The 16,219-nt window shown below is 41.9% G+C and overlaps 1 protein-coding gene across 1 annotated transcript; it reads left to right on the forward strand.

The window, feature by feature from the left end:
• Positions 1–13,014: 13,014 nt before the first annotated feature.
• Positions 13,015–14,685, forward strand: INSM2 (INSM transcriptional repressor 2). The gene has a single exon (XM_025869197.1). The coding sequence runs from the start codon at positions 13,015–13,017 to the stop codon at positions 14,683–14,685; it is 1,671 nt and encodes a 556-aa protein (XP_025724982.1).
• The last annotated feature ends 1,534 nt before the right edge of the window (positions 14,686–16,219 follow it).

The following is a 16,219-nucleotide window of genomic DNA, read 5'->3' on the forward strand; positions in this document are numbered from 1 at the left end:
TAAGAATAATGAAGATTAGAGACTATAATGATATCATGTTATAAATATTTACTCTAGGGGCGCCTGGGTGGCTCAGTTGGTTAAATGACTGTCTTCAGCTCAGGTCATGATCCTGGAATCCCGGGATCGAGTCCCGCATTGGGCTCCCTGCTCAGCAGGGAGTCTGTTTCTCCCTCTGACCCTCTCCCCTCTCATGCTCTCTCTCTCTCTCTCACATAAATAAAATCTTTTTTTATTTTTTATTTTTTTAAAGATTTTATCCATTTGACTTTGACACAGAAAGACACAGCGAGAGAGGGAACATAAGCAGGGGGAGTGGGAGAGGGAGAAGCAGGCTTCCCGCTGAGCAGGGAGCCCGATATGGGGCTCGATCCCAGGACCCCGGGATCATGACCTGAACAGAAGGCAGACGCTCAATGACTGAGCCACCCAGGTGCCCCAAATAAATAAAATCTTTTAAAAAAATAAATATTTAGTCTTTACACATGTTTCTCCTGGATTTTGATCAATTCATTATTGGATAGTAAAATTTTAACTATACTCTATTAGTAAAAGAGATACTTTTACTAATAAAGAGATACTGTTACTTAGTGAGTAAACAGTGACAATTTTTCTATTTATTCTATCCATGCTGCCTTGTACGGTCTTCTTCTGAATTACTGTTTCATGAGCTATGGGGATTTGGTGCTTTAAGTGCTGAGCAAAATGGCTCCCAAGCAAAAAACTATACCTACACTCTTCCAATGGGTGAAGTATTCCCTGGGAGTTATGACTGAATTTTGGAATCTGGGTTTGTTTGTTTGAAACAAAAGTCTGTACATGTCAGTTCAAGCTAAACTTGGTTGAAATTAAGATGTCGGAACCCCAAAGGGAAGTGGAAGGTTGTTCTCTCCTCTTTCTGGAAACGTGCTTTGCAAGCCCTTTAAGTATGTTAGCTAGCCCAGTGCTTCTTTTGATTGCTCCCAAATTAACATACAGTTTTAGGTAAGTGTCACTTAATGGAGATGAGCCACAGATTTCGAAGGATATCATATAAATGTGAGCAAGAGGAATAGAATGAACCAGTTTATGTTTTATGCAGTGGCACAGTAAATAAACGAATAGTTTGTTCCTTTATCTTGAAATAAAGAATTATCATTTTTCTTAAAGAAATCACAGTGACCCTCCTGCCTGAGTATAACACATAACAACTTTTCCAATGAAATCCTCTCCTATACATTGTACATGATTATTAACCTCTGATATAAAACTCAATTTCAACTCAATCTACTTATGTAGCAGGGAATCTGGTGTTATATGTACCGCACGTACACATGAAGACGTTCTTTGTTTTGCTCCATTTCCTATTGATGTAACACAAAATATTACTTATGACATCTAGCGCAATGATTTAGGTAATGTCACCAGTTAAAGCTATGACATGGATATAATACATAGTTTCAGTTAGCCTACCAGACACAAATCTTCAGGAAACTAGGCTTTATTGGTTCAGATACTTGCCTGCTTGCTTTACAGAACACTTTGTTAGGTGAAAGGAAGAATAATGTCTCCAATTGAAAAACAGAGGGAGTTTGGGGCTGGCAGAATGCAGTCGCCCAAGTTAGAGTGAACCAAATTGATCTGAAATCATTTAGATAACAATGTGATGGGCAACGGACAGCATTTGTTTATGAAGACAGATTATGCCAGGCAAATCTGATTTATTTGGCCTTATAAAATTACTCAACAAGTTTGTGGGTAAAGAAAACTCCATGGACAAACAATATATCTAAATGTTTGCAAAAGCTTTTCATGTGGGTCTGCATGAGATTAAGATGATTGAAGTGCTGGGAAGATGTTGTCTGGATAACAGTGCAATGGTGTGGTTATCAGATTTGAAACACAGCAACCATAAAAAATAGATCATAATATCTAAGTGATATATTTGGCAGAAGACCATAAAAGAGCTAGTATCTTTACAGATCAAGATCGTAGGCAAGTATGAAATGATTTAGTCCACAAAAATTAGTTTACTCCTTCTTCAGTAGGTAACATATCATAAATAAAAATTAGCTCAAAATACTTTCCTGCTTGTCCAAAATGAACTATCACTTTATTTCAGCTTCTGCTGGTATTTACAAAATTGGAATTTGTGGTGTCTGCCAAAAACATTAAAAGGGATGACCATAAGTTTCATAGGTTTCCAGAACACAGTAAAATTCAATGAAAATCTTATGTTGCTTTGTGAATAAATTCCTTTATAGATCTTTAAGAGCTGAGAGAATTTAAAGGAAAATAGCTATTATAATGATAATAATTTTGAGAGAAACAGCAACTAATTATAAAGAAAAGTTATGGAAAAAGGATATGGAGGGAAAAAAGAATACAGGATGGGTGTGTTTTTATTATTTTTTTTTAAGGTTTTATTTTTAAGTAATCTTTACACTCAATGTGGGACTCGAACCTACAAACCCAAGAGACCCACGCTCTCCTGAGTGAGCCAGCTGGTCGTCCCCAGTATGGTGTGTTTTAAAGTTTTATTATCAAATGGGAAAAATATTTTCAATATATATGCATATGGGTTACATTAAAATATTTAACACTATTTGTGAAATGGCACTAACCAATCAGAATGGACTTTGGCCATAGGGCTAGGGCAGGGCCCTGAAGACCTCTGGTATGTTGAATTATTGACTCTTTACCTGATGAATGATGGGGAGATGGGTGGTGATCGGGAGAGGCTGGAGTGACCAGGGAAATCTAGGGGAGATCATTCGGGAAGGAAGTTGCTGTTTGCTAATTGGTTGAAATTATGATATAGGAAGTATATAGGCTACTTGTAAGTATATACTTATATAAGTATACTTACCCTTATATAAAATACAAGTATTTTAATATTTTAACAACAGATATAACTTTTCTGAGGGGTGCCAGCTTTATGAGAGTTTAAGGATCTAAGGAAAATAACAAACAAATTTTGAACAGGTTAAATTACAGGAGTGAAATGCAATTTCAAGAAACAGATTACAAGATGTTAAACTTCATTAGGAATTAAATAAGTACACATTTATTTTAACAAAACCATATTTTTCAGGGCACCTGGGTGGCTGTTGGTCAAGTATCTGCCTTGGGCTCAGGTCATGATCTCTGGGTCCTGGGATTGAGCCCCGCATTGGGCTCCCTACTCAGTGGGAGGTCTGCTTCTCCCTCTCCCTCTGCTGCTCCCCCTGCTTGTGCTGTCTCTCCCTCTCTCTCTCTGTCTCTCTCAAATAAATAAATACATAATCTTTATTTTTTTTTTATTTTTTTTTTTTATTTTTTTTTATAAATACATAATCTTTAAAAAATAAACCATATTTTTCACTTACCTAATTGGCAACTACCTTTTCTTACAAGTGACAGAACCTAGTCAAGGGAAAATGGAAAGTGGCATTTTTAAACCTATAGGTAGAAGTATAAATAGGCACAAACTTTCTGAAGGACAGTTTCTCAATATTTATCAAAAATATTTAAAATGCTAGTCTGACTTAATGGTTCTGGTAGTGCTAGGCTAAATTAGACAGATTGATCCTCCCAGTGGAAATAACTAAAAGATCTGGGTCTTAAAAATATTCTTAAAGCATAAAAGTATGTAAGAAGGTAGTATGGAATTACCAGACTAACAGTGAAAAAAAAAAGGGAGTTGAAATACGGAAGCTATTCTGCCTTAAAGAAATTTGCCAGTTGGTAAAAATCAGAATCTTCATCTTGATAGACATTCAGTGCAAGGGGGACAGACAGCATAGCTCTGTACACAGTAAGAAGTCCAGTGGGAGGTCCTGCCCCACAAGATCCTGGGCCCCCAAAGCCCTTGAGTATTTACTGATTGTATTCAAAATGCCAGGCCCAGTGAATCTCAAAATTTGAACTTAGGTTGCAATCATTCTGGATTGATGATGCCTCCAGGTGCTTGGCAGAAGCAAAGAATACAAGTCCTCTCTTAAACAAGATACCTTCCTCATAGGTCTAAATCATTTCTATAAATAATTTTTCACATACAATGTTCACATTTTCAGTGACAATCAGGTACACAAGGAAACTAGATTAAATGAATAAGAATCAGCATAGACAATAAACAGCAAAAATCAGACTCATGAAGCCTTTAAATAGTGGAATTATAAGGCATGGGCTATAAAACAAGATGAAAAAATAATTATGATGACTATGTTTAAAGATGTAAAGGACCAGCTTAACAATATCAGCAGAGAACAGGAAACCATAAAAAGTAACACAGCAAGTCTGAATTTCAAAAAAGAACCAAATAGAATTTTATTGTGATTCAGAATATTTTAAATATTGTGGTTTTATTTTAAATATAATTTATAAATAGAATTTTATAAATATATTTTGTAAATAAATTTGTAAATAAAATTTATAAAAATTAAAAATCCAACAAGATTTTAAGTGTAGATGAGCTATACTTTAAGACTTAGTGAACCTGAAGATAGATCAAGAGAAATGTTCCAGAATGCAGCATGGAGAGGCAAAAGGAAAAAAGGGGGGGGAAGGATATATAGGAGAGAGTTAAAGACACAGGAGATACGGTGAAGATGTCTAACATAGTTTTACTTATTTGAAGAGTTAACTGCTGAGGAATTTCCAAACTGACAGGAGACTTCGAGGCACTAATTTTAAGAAGTCTTATGAATTGAAAGTACAATAAATGAAAAGAAAACCCTAAGCACATTAAAAATAACACCTCAGGGGCGCCTGGGTGGCTCAGATGGTTGAGCGACTCAGGTCATGATCCTGGAGTCCCGGGATCGAGTCCTGCATTGGGCTCCCTGCTCAGCAGGGCGTCTGCTTCTCCCTCTGACCCTCCTCCCTCTCATGCTCTCTGTCTCTCAAATAAATAAAATCTTTTAAAAAAATAAAAATAAATAAAAATAAAACTTCTTAAAACCAAAGGCAAAGCACAAATATAAAAGCAGTCAGAGAAAAAGACAAATTCCTTTTAAAAGAGCAACAATATACTGACAGCTGACTTTTCACTAGTAAAAATGGGAAACAGAAGAGAGAGGATTATTATTTTGAAGGTGCTGAAAGAAAATAATTACCAACCTTGGGTTCTTCAGTAGATTAAAAAAAAAAAAAACATTTCAGACACACTGGAGCTAATTTATTTGCTCCTAGCAAATCTACAGGGAAGGAAATTTCAAAGCGTATATTTCGGGAAGGAGGGAAATGATCCCACATGGAAAGTCTGAAATACAAGAAAGAATTAAGAGCAAAGAAAGTGGAAACTGTGGGCAAATCTAATGAATATCAACTGTGTAAAACGATAATAATGTCCTGTGGATTTTTTAAAACACAGAATTAAAGTACACAATAATAATAGTATATGTCAAGAAAGAGTAAATGCATTTAAAGTGCTCTAGCTTCTTGTGGCGCCTGGGTGGCTCAGTCGGTTAAGCATCTGCCTTCGGCTCAGGTCATGATCTCAGGGTACTGGGATTGAGCCCCACACTGGGCTCCTTGTTCAGCGGGGAGTCTGCCCCTCCCCACCACTCTGCCCCTCCCCACCACTCATGCGCTCTCTCTCTCCCCCTCTCTGTTTCAAATAAAATCTTTAAAGAAAATAAAGTGCTCTAACTTCCTTATATTATCAAAAGTAACTCTGATAAATTAAAAATATCTGATGTAGTTTTAAATTAAAAGGATATAAACAAAGTGTATAATTTTAAACTGGTAAGGGGGAGAAGTTGATACATAAAAATCAGAAATCTGAAAGAGAGAAAAAGAATGTAACAGATCAGACAAATGGAAAACACGTTTTTCTTTTAAAGTAATGTCTACGCCCAATGTGGGGCTCAAACCCATGACCCTAAGATCAACAGTCACATGCTCTACCGACTAAGCCAGCTCAGAGCCCTAGAAAATACTTTCAAAGGTGGTTAGATTTAATTCCAAATATAGTAGCAATTACACAAATGCGAAAGGACTAAATGCTCCAGTTAAAAGTTAAAGATTAGTTAAAAAAAAAAAAAACAACCCAAACTATTGTTAACAGGGGACACATTTAAAACATAATGATATAGGTTGAAATTAAAAGGAAAATACATACCTTACAAGCACCAACCAAAATATAGCTGATGTGTGTAGAGAAAATCATCAGACCAAACACTTTCATCAGAAAGCATTACTATGGATAATGAGAGATACTTTATACTGATGAGACATTCAATTAACCGAACAGATATTGCTTTTAATTCATATGCACCTATGACCCAGTCTGTAAATATAGAGAATAAAAATTGAGAGACTACAAAAAGATAATATAATTCACCACATCTATATTGGGGGACATTCTTATATATTGACATAAATATATACATAGTTAATACTTGGTATGTATAACTGCAAAATACACATTCTTTTCAAGCATATGAATGGAATTTATTTATTAAATCTAAATATATAGATATAAAGATTGATAAGGCTTTTCCTCCCCTAGCCACGTAGATGACCATTATTATTCCAGAATGTTCATTTGGAACAGGCATGCACATTATTCTGTATGATGGAAAGCTGGTTGGATAGTCGTCTTTACCCTTATGAGTTTATAAAGCAACACCAAATAGACCTACTGATATTGAGACTAGTATGAGGCAGTTCTGTAGAGGATATTAGTTTATCTCATTCAATATAATTCTCATTCTATGATGAGGGTATTGTTAAGCCTAATTAAGAGATAAAGAACTGAGACTCATGGGGATTAGGTAAATTTCCTAAGATCACTTCCACAGTAAATGACAGCACTCGAATTCAAATTTTTTTTTTTTTTTAATGAGCAATGAACCAGTCCCAGAAAGTAGTTAAATGCTTGAGACTGGAAGTAAGGAGGAAAATATTCTTATAGGAGCTCTAAAAATTAGGAAGATGATGTCTTGTGTGGCACTGACAAATACTTAAATGCCTGAAATATAAGAGAGTTCTATATTGAGCCAAAGAAGTGGCTACTATAGTTGGATGAAAGGGAGTTATCTTAGAAGATGGACAGCGCTAGTGACTAAGAATGTGCAGGAGACCGAGGGAGAAATGCCTAGCATGTGCCCAGCGTAACAACAGAAATTAAAATGCGACTCCATTATAGCTTCATAGGGCACTGAAAATCCTTTTCTTCTGGCTCAGGTTCACTCTTCCAATTGCTTGCAGTTTCTGAAGTGAATCCCAGTCTCAAGAGGAAGTCTTTTACGACTAAGTGAAAGTCAAGTTGTAAGTTCCCTCCACTTTCAAGTTTCAGAACGTGTAAGTCATCTGTTTCACCATTTAACATAGGGAGAAGAGCACTCACAGAGATGGTATAATATAGCTCGTCAATTATTTTAATCTATTCATTATTGGAATAATTTAGGGCCACATCATTTCTTATCAACTATTTTAATATTCTAGCTAACTGTGTGTCCGCTCTACTTAAAAAAAAAAAAAAATCCGGCTGAACTCCCTACATCCGTGTCAGCCCAGCAGTCCTAACCTCCTCCTCCGCAACCCCACTGCAACCCCAGAGCTTGCTTCCAACACAGCCATTAGCGTTATTTTTCCAAAACAAAGATTTGATTATATAATTTAAATGCTTTAGAAAAAAAAACCAATGGCTTTCTCTGAATCCTATCCATGCTCAATATCATGTGGTGTGTAATGTTTGCAATCTGGCCCCAACTTATCTTTGCAGCCTCGGCTCCTCGACTTCCCATCATAGCCCCTTCCCACAGGAAACCACAGACTGATGCCCCATTTGTGGAGAATATTATGTTGTGGTTCCTATGTGACAAGAAACTGGGGCCAGTGGGGTTAAATAACCCATCCTTGTCCTATAGCGAGTAAGTCGCAGAGCTGCTATTTTTTTAGGTTGGCCAGGGAAGGTCTTTCTGGTATTTTTTGAGTAAAAACCTGAATGAAGTGAAGGAACAAGTCAGGAGCATATCTGAGGAAAGAATACTCTGGCAGAATAAACAGCCTTGAGTGACAGAGTGCTCGTCATATTTGAGGAAAATAAGGAGACGAATGTATATGGAACAGAATGGATGAGGAAGAGCGTGATGGGAGATGTGGTGTAAGAACAGCCAGGGCCCAATCAGAGCTTTGGATTTTATTCTAAATATGGTGGGAAGAAATTTGAAGACTTTGAGCAAAAGAGTTGAAATGATCAGATTTGTATTCTAATAGGATCCATCTTTAGTGTAGCTGCACCAGGATTTACTCAAGGTAGTTTCTGATTATTTATAATTATTTATAATAGTTTCTGATTATTTATAATTATAAATAACATGTGATAAATAGTCTTGTGCATAAATCTTTGTCCTTCTTTTGAATGATTTACTAAAAAAGCAACTGGTGAATTAAAGGACATACATGTTTTTAAAAGCTTCTGCTATACATCGCTACATTGATTTCCAGAAAGGTTGTTAGCAAATTATACTTGGGGCGGGGGGTATGTGGAGAGGAAGAACTACCGGAACTGTTGGCTTTGTTAGAAAATACTTGACATCAATTTTTTGTTTTTGAAAAAAAAATAACGCCTTTTATTTTGAACACACAGAAGAGAAATGGCTGTGGGTTGTTGTATACTAAACATTCGTTGCCGTGTGTCAGAGTGATAACGTAGTACTAACTCAGTATTAGCTAAGTAACAGCCTATGTACTGGCCCGTGTTACAGAGTATGCAGGAGAACAGCTACGTTTGTGCAGTGGAAGGCAGGAAACTCTCCTTTGATGGAGGTTGGATGGTGACCGGATGGTGGGAGAACAGGGGGATGAGAGAGGAGAGGTCAGAGAAGGCATGCCCAGGAAGCGGGAAGGGGTAACGCTGCCTCTGGGGGAGGGGGGCTGTAGGGCCACAGCAGCACCCATACAGTCTGCCCTTCTTTACACAGGAATGGGACAGAGCTGATAGGCGACAGCGCAGAAGGGAGCCCTTTGGCAACTGGGGTGATGTCGATGTCCTTCAGGTCAACCAGAGATTTCAGGGTAAATTTCTGTAAAATGGTGGTCAGGAATAATAACAGCTCCAGGTGGGCCAGGCCCTCTCCTAGACAGGTTTGTTTTCCTGAAAATAACAGAGGGTAGATACTCCTTGAACACTATGTTTCTGAACTATCATAGAAAGAATACACAGCAATTGTTTGATGGGTGATTGAATAGACGTACGTACAGCAGAAGACAGGATGGCTGGAAGGATGGATGGATGACACATTTGTTGTCCATGTGATAACTAGCACTATTTATTAAAAAAAAAACCAGGTATTGAATATCAGATCTATGCCAATCGTTTCGTTAAGTATTCTCCCATTATAACTGCTCTTTTGACTTTTTAAGTTTCCTTCATTTTGTTTTTTCTAGACACAGACACACATTCGCGGTTGGAAGGGAAAGGGCTGAGAGAAGGAGAGTCTTATATCTATGTTTCCCTTTCTCTGTCTAGCAGAAAGTTTAGCCAAAGATATTTTTCCTCACGCAATTTCAAAAGCAAATGTCATTCCCTCACTTTAAAACTTTAAATGACTCTCAAAAAAAAAAAAAAGCTGGGGGGACACCTGGGTCGCTCAGTCAGTTAAGCCTCTGACTCTTGATTTCAGCTTCGGTCATGATCTCAGAGTCATGGGATGGAGCCCCTCCTCGGGCTCTGTGGGGTGTCTGCTTTTGAGGATTCTTTCTCTCCTTTCCCTCCCCCTCTGCCCTTCTGAGTGTGCTCTTTCTCTCAAATAAATAAATCTTAGAAAAAAAAAAACAACTTTAAATGACTCTCTGTGCCTGTCCTGTGTTATAAAGTCCAAATTACATGACCTGGTCCTTTATATTCTTTTCATAGTCTGATATGCCATAATTTTGCCTCCTCCTTTCTGTGTGTGTGTGAAAATTTTTTATTGTAAAATATATACAACAAAAATGCCCATTTTTGCTTTTTGTTTTTTTAAGATTTTATTTATTCATTTGAGAGACAGAGCACACAAGCAGGGGGAAAGGCAGGGGGAGAGGGAGAAGCAGGCTCCCCGCTGAGCCAGGAGCCTGATGTGGGGACTCAATCCCAGGACCTGGAGATCATGACCAGAGCTGAAGGCAGATGCTTAGCCATCTGAGGCACCAAGGTGCCCCCCAAATTCCCATTTTAACAATTTTTAAGTTTGTAATTCAGTGGCATTGACAGCATTCACATTGGTGTCCATCTATCACCACTATTTTTTTTACCGCTATTAATAAAACTTTTTACCACTCCAAAGTGAAATTCTGTAACCATTACACTGTAAGTTCCCATTTCCCTAACCCCTGATAACCAATAATCTACGCCTGTCTCTATGAATTTGCCTATTATAGATGTTTCAATATAACTGAAATCTTATATTTGTCTTTTGTGTCTGGCTCACTTCACTTAGCATAATGTTTTCAAGACTTATCCATGTTGTATGGATCAGCATTTCATTCCTTTTTTATGGCTGAATAATATCCTGTCATTTGTATATACCCCATTTTGTTTATACATCTAACTGTTGTAGGACACTGGGTTGTTTCCATCTTTGGGCTTTCCTGAATAGTGCTACGATGGACATTGGTGTACAAGTGTATGTTTCCCTGTTTTCAATTCTTTTGTCTATTACCTAGATGCACAAATGCTGGGTCATATGGTTGCAATTCTTACAAAGTACTACATACCCCTGAGGAAAAGCATCTCTTGGAAAGGGGCTATCTTAAAGTATTAAAATCTTACCTAAAATTTGCAATACCACACAATATGTCCAGGCCATTAGGAGGAAAAGAAAGGAAGAGTTGAGAAGAAGTTGAGGTAGAAGTCATACATAAACTGATGTGTCAGAAATGATCAAATTTTGGGAAACTAAATTTATCAACACTACTAAAGGACTCAAATATTTTACATAGTGATTCAGAATGTTAACTTTGATTATAAAGTATCAAGTTTATTTAATTTTGTATGATTTCATGCTTTGTAATGGGAAACATCATCATGAAGGTGTTTTTCAAATTGTGGGTCCTAATCCATTAGTAAGTTATGAAATCAATTTTTTTGCTATCTTCAGCATTTTAAAAAAGAAAATATAATTGCACAGAAAATACACAATGCATTATACCTAGTTAAACTAAATATTATTTTCTGAAATTTTTGTTTCAGTTCCATATGTGTGCCATAAAATATATTTCTTATTGTGGGATGTGACCAGAAAAAAAAAAGTTTGAAGACACTAATGTGGCGGAAAGAGTCTGAGCTTTGGAATTAGCTAGAACTCAGTTTGAATCTGAGCTCTGGGTGACTTTTGTGACTTATCTAACTTCCATGGCTCAATCCCCTCATCAAAAAAGGGAGAGTAATAATATCTCCTTTGTTTGATGTGTATGTGTGAGAAGATTAGAGATTACTTTAGAATGCTTAAAATATTGTTAATGATTAACAAATATATAATTACTTCCAGGTCTTCCCCAGAATAATGCACTCCATGTAAAAACACTTCATTTACTTAGAAGGAAGGGGATGTGTATTATTGATGACTACATCTGTTATACTAGTCTACTTTAAAAACACATTACTAAAGGGCGCCTGGGTGGCTCAGGTCATGATCCTGGAGTCCCAGAATCGAGTCCCAGTCTGGTTCTCCCTCTGACCCTCTTCCCTCTCGCGCTCTCTCTCTCTCATTCTCTCTCTCAAATAAATCTTTTTTAAAAAACCACATTACTAAGTCTTTGTCTCCAGTTTGATCTAGTAAGGAGACTTGAGTTCTTTCCCCTTCCTATTCTCATATTGTATTATGGACTTTTGGTACTTTATTATACATCTGTCAAATTTTCTAATTATTTCATAGTTCAGCTAGTATTACAAACTTTCAAATATCTTCTAGTGCTTAAAACAGTGCTGGGCACATTACAGAGTGCTGGATGAAAATCTATTAAATCTGGCCCATTGCACACCTTTTGCAAAGTATTACTTGTATAAGGGGAAGCAGATGTAATCCTGATTCTGCCAGTATTTCTCACTCAATCTACTCCATGCTAAACAGGTCAGTTAGGCACTAAGTCATGTCTCTGGGTAGTACAAGTGGAAGGTGTGAACAGAGAAACCACTTTATCTGAGGACAGTCGAAAATTAGATCCTACTTTCCCCTCCCCACTCCTTTTCCCATGGCGGGGGGACATTGATAAGCCCTGAGGACCAGGGTCCAGAAGCCGGCTGGCGTCCTGAGCTCCAGAGGCTTGCCAGCACGCACGATCTCCCGCACTGAGAGCCCTTCTTCCCAGATGAATTCTCATAGTATCACAGACGCGCGCAGTGTCGATCGATACTGGATGGCAGACGTGCTCCCACCGTCAAGTGTAGGCACAGGGCGGTGGATTTAGCCGCCCTGCCGCTCCGTCGCAGCTTCTCATCAGCTCAATAAGGGCAGAGGACATTAACCCGTTCCCCAGCGGGCACCCACCCAGTTGCCTCCTGGGGCGCGCCGCCCGCGGCCCCTTCCTCTCGCCTTCCTCCCTCTCGGCTTCCATCAGAGTCCCTCGCGTCGGGGACGCCGCAGGGTCCCGGCCCGCAAGGAAGGCGCCCATCGGTTGCCTCTCCGCCTGGCTCCCTGGACAGTCCCGCCCTGGAGGCAGCGGAGGCGGTGAGTGCCGAGCTTCCTCACACTCTGGACCTTACCTTTTTGTATCTTCGTCCGCCCGGTGGGCGGCACGGGGAGGCGGCACGGGCAGCCCCTAAGCCAGCCGCTGGGGCCCCGCCGAGGCCGCTGCGAGGTGGGGTGGGGGCGCGGGCCGCAGCCTGCCTCTCGGACCCCTGTGAGCCCAGCCAGGCAAAAACCCCGCCCCTGGCGCCCGCTGCCACTCCTGATTGGCCGGTCTAGCCTGAAGGCGACCGGTGGTCCCTCGGCCCCGAGTCTCAGCTATAAAGGCAGCCCACGCATGACGGCTGTGGCGAAGCTCAGGTAGCTGCGGTGCTCGCCAGTTCGCAGCCCCCGCGGAGCCCCCTTTACTCTTTGCCCCCTGAGCACTCCCGACTCCACCATGCCGAGGGGCTTCCTGGTAAAGCGAACTAAACGGACGGGCGGCTCGTATCGAGTGCGCCTAGCTGAGCGGGTTTTCCCCCGGCTGGGGCCCCAGGGGGCGCCGCCCTTTCCTGAGGAGGCTTCCAGTGCCCCCCAGCCCGGTGCGGAGCAGGTGGCAACCCCCACCTTGGAGGAGGAGGCGGCGGCCCGGGAACTGTCGGGGTCGTCCTGTCGGGCGGCTAGGGTGAGCCCGGCGGAGGGCGGGCAGGAAGGTGCTGCGGAGTGGAGGGCGGATGGTAGGGAGGGTCCCGGGCCCAGCCCCAGCCCCACGAAGCCGGCGGGCGCGGAGCTGCGCCGGGCATTCCTGGAGCGCTGCCTCAGCTCACCCGTCTCTGCAGAGTCCTTCCCCGGGGGTGCCGCCGCGGTGGCTGCTTTCTCTTGCTCGGCGGCGCCAGCAGCTGCACCGACCTCGGGGGAGCAGTTCCTGCTGCCGCTCCGGGCACCGTTCCCAGAGCCAGAGCTCCATCCAGACCCTGCGCCCCTCTCGGCCACCCTGCACGGCCTGAAGCGGGCCGCTGGCAACGAGCGCCGTGCCAAGGCCCCTCCGGGCTGTACGTCTGGACCTGCGGCCGCGGGAATCAAGAAGCCAAAGGCCATGAGGAAGTTGAGCTTCGCGGATGAAGTGACCACGTCCCCTGTCCTGGGCCTGAAGATCAAGGAGGAGGAGCCGGGAGCACCGTCCCGGGGCCTGGGGGGCAGCCGCACGCCACTGGGGGAATTTATCTGCCAGCTATGCAAGGAGCAGTACGCAGACCCCTTCGCTCTGGCTCAGCACCGCTGCTCCCGCATCGTACGCGTCGAGTACCGTTGCCCTGAGTGCGACAAGGTCTTCAGCTGCCCTGCGAACCTCGCCTCCCATCGCCGCTGGCACAAACCGCGTTCCGCAGCGGCAAATGCTGCCACAGTCTCTTCAGCCGACGGGAAGCCGCCTCCTTCGTCTTCCTCCACCTCCCCAGACTCTGGGGCTGTTGCATCTTTCTTGGCGGAGGGAAAGGAGAACAGCCGGGCAGAGCGAGCGGCCGATCAGCACCTGCAAGCGAGGGACAGCTCCAGGGCGGAGCACCAGGACAGCGCCCCACACCAGGGCCTCCAGGTGCTGTCCCACCCCGAGCCACCGCTGCCTCAGGTCCCCTTTACGGAGGGGGTGTTGGGGCGCCGGGTGCCTGGGCCAGGTAGTGCCAGTGGTGTCGGGGGATCCGAGATCTTCATGTGCCCATATTGCCACAAAAAGTTCCGTCGCCAAGCCTATCTGCGCAAGCACCTAGGCACTCACGAGGCAGGCTCTGCTCGTGCGCTTGCCCCGGGCTTTGGCTCCGAACACGGTGCCCCACTCGCCTTCGCTTGCCCCCTGTGCGGGGCGCACTTCCCGTCCGCAGACATCAGGGACAAACACCGGCTGTGGCACGCGGTCCGCGAGGAGCTGCTCCTGCCTGCTCTGGCCGGGGCGCCCCCAGAAGCGCCGAGCCCAGGCGGAGCATCCGACGGGAGTGCTCAGCAAATTTTCTCGTGCAAGCACTGCCCGTCCACTTTTTTTAGCTCCCCGGGGCTGACCCGGCACATAAATAAGTGCCACCCCTCAGAAAGTCGGCAGGTACTGCTGCTGCAGATGCCGTTGCGGCCTGGCTGTTGAGGAAAGAGATGAGGAAGATTGTGCGGTTGGCCTTGGAGGAAACAGATCATGGGAATTTCTGTGGGGATTTCTTGAATTTGCAAGTTTACCCTCTTTCCTGCCTATATTTTTCTCTCCTAAAACTCCCAGTAGTCAATGTTCCGCCAGAGAAGCGGACAGCGAAATGTAAAATCCCTCTCTAGAGCAGGTATGTATATGGTATAAACATTCGCGGTCAAGGACTGTCACTTTAAAGCCTTCTTGCTTTCCCCACGAAAATAGGATTTCCCCCCTCACTCTGGAGACCCTAACGAATCCTATATGACTTGTAATTCCTATGGAAAGTCGTAGTGAATGCGTGCATGTCTCAATATCTACAAAGGATTCTAGCTACCAAAAGTGGTAGTCGTTTTTGTTTTTTCTGGTTTTTTGTTTTTCCGCTCTTGCCATCGCAGGCGCCTATGTAGTTTCTGTCTCAATAGGGTCAGATACCTTGCATTGTATATTCTGTGAATTGAAAGTAATGTGATTGGTGCCAAACTTACGGGGGGGGGGTGGGGAAACACTCAAGACCTATGCCTGCCGGCAGGAAATGTAAGAGGATGTTTGCGATTTTGGGGGATGTGGGGATCTCCCTGTAAACGTTCCTTTTCTCAAGTATTAGTCCATTCTTAAGTTAGTGTTTGGAGGTGGGGAGGGTGCTACTTTACTTGGAGTTGAGACACCCCCAAAATTCTCACCTTTAGCTTTTTTGGTGTGTTTTCAGGAAGAGATACTTTAAAACTTTAAATAACAGCTTTTTGGAAACACAACTCATTTCCAGAAGTTTGACTGTTTTAGTAGGGTTTCATCCAAATTGTTTAATCCTTCTGTTGTAAATCTCACGCAGTGTTATATATGAAACTATGTTCCGTTTAAGGACGATGTTAATACCTATAATCCACTATGGAACTGAATGGGGATTCATTCATTTTTCAGCAGAACCTGTTTTTGAATTTTTGTAAACCATATTCAGTGTACACTCTGTACCCATGCTCTAATAGCCAGAGTTTGGGACACTGGCTGAGTATTGCTTGACAGATAGCCCATACTTGTAAGATGCTTACCACCAAATAAATGTACATAGCTGGTACTTTGTTGTGTTCTGTGTTTGTCCTGAGAATTTCATTGAACACAGCCTATTTTTCAAAGTCACATTTCTTATCTCCCCAAAGCCAGTATCCTACTTTAGAATCTTAGTGACCCATTTAGAATACAGACAGGAGAAAAATTATATTTTGTAAATGAATGTAGTGATGCAGAAACGCAATGGGAAAATTTCCTTTCATGTATGGCTTGCACAGACTGAGCTCCAAAAGGCTTTTTAAATCTAAAGATACTTTACTACCTAAAATGTCAACGGAAAATATATTTTTTCTTAAAAAAAGTAGTTTTATCTAAACATGAAAAAAATCATGTTAACTGTGCTAAGTACAATATTTCCAAGTTGGTATTTTTACTCAATTTTGTTATAAATCATTCCATTGGCTGTTCATTTTTTAAAAAATTGTGTAAG

Source organism: Callorhinus ursinus, unplaced genomic scaffold (genome assembly GCF_003265705.2).
Source record: "Callorhinus ursinus isolate GAN/ISIS: 27379988/994484 unplaced genomic scaffold, GSC_fseal_2.0 scaffold8, whole genome shotgun sequence".
Lineage (NCBI taxonomy): Eukaryota > Metazoa > Chordata > Mammalia > Carnivora > Otariidae > Callorhinus > Callorhinus ursinus.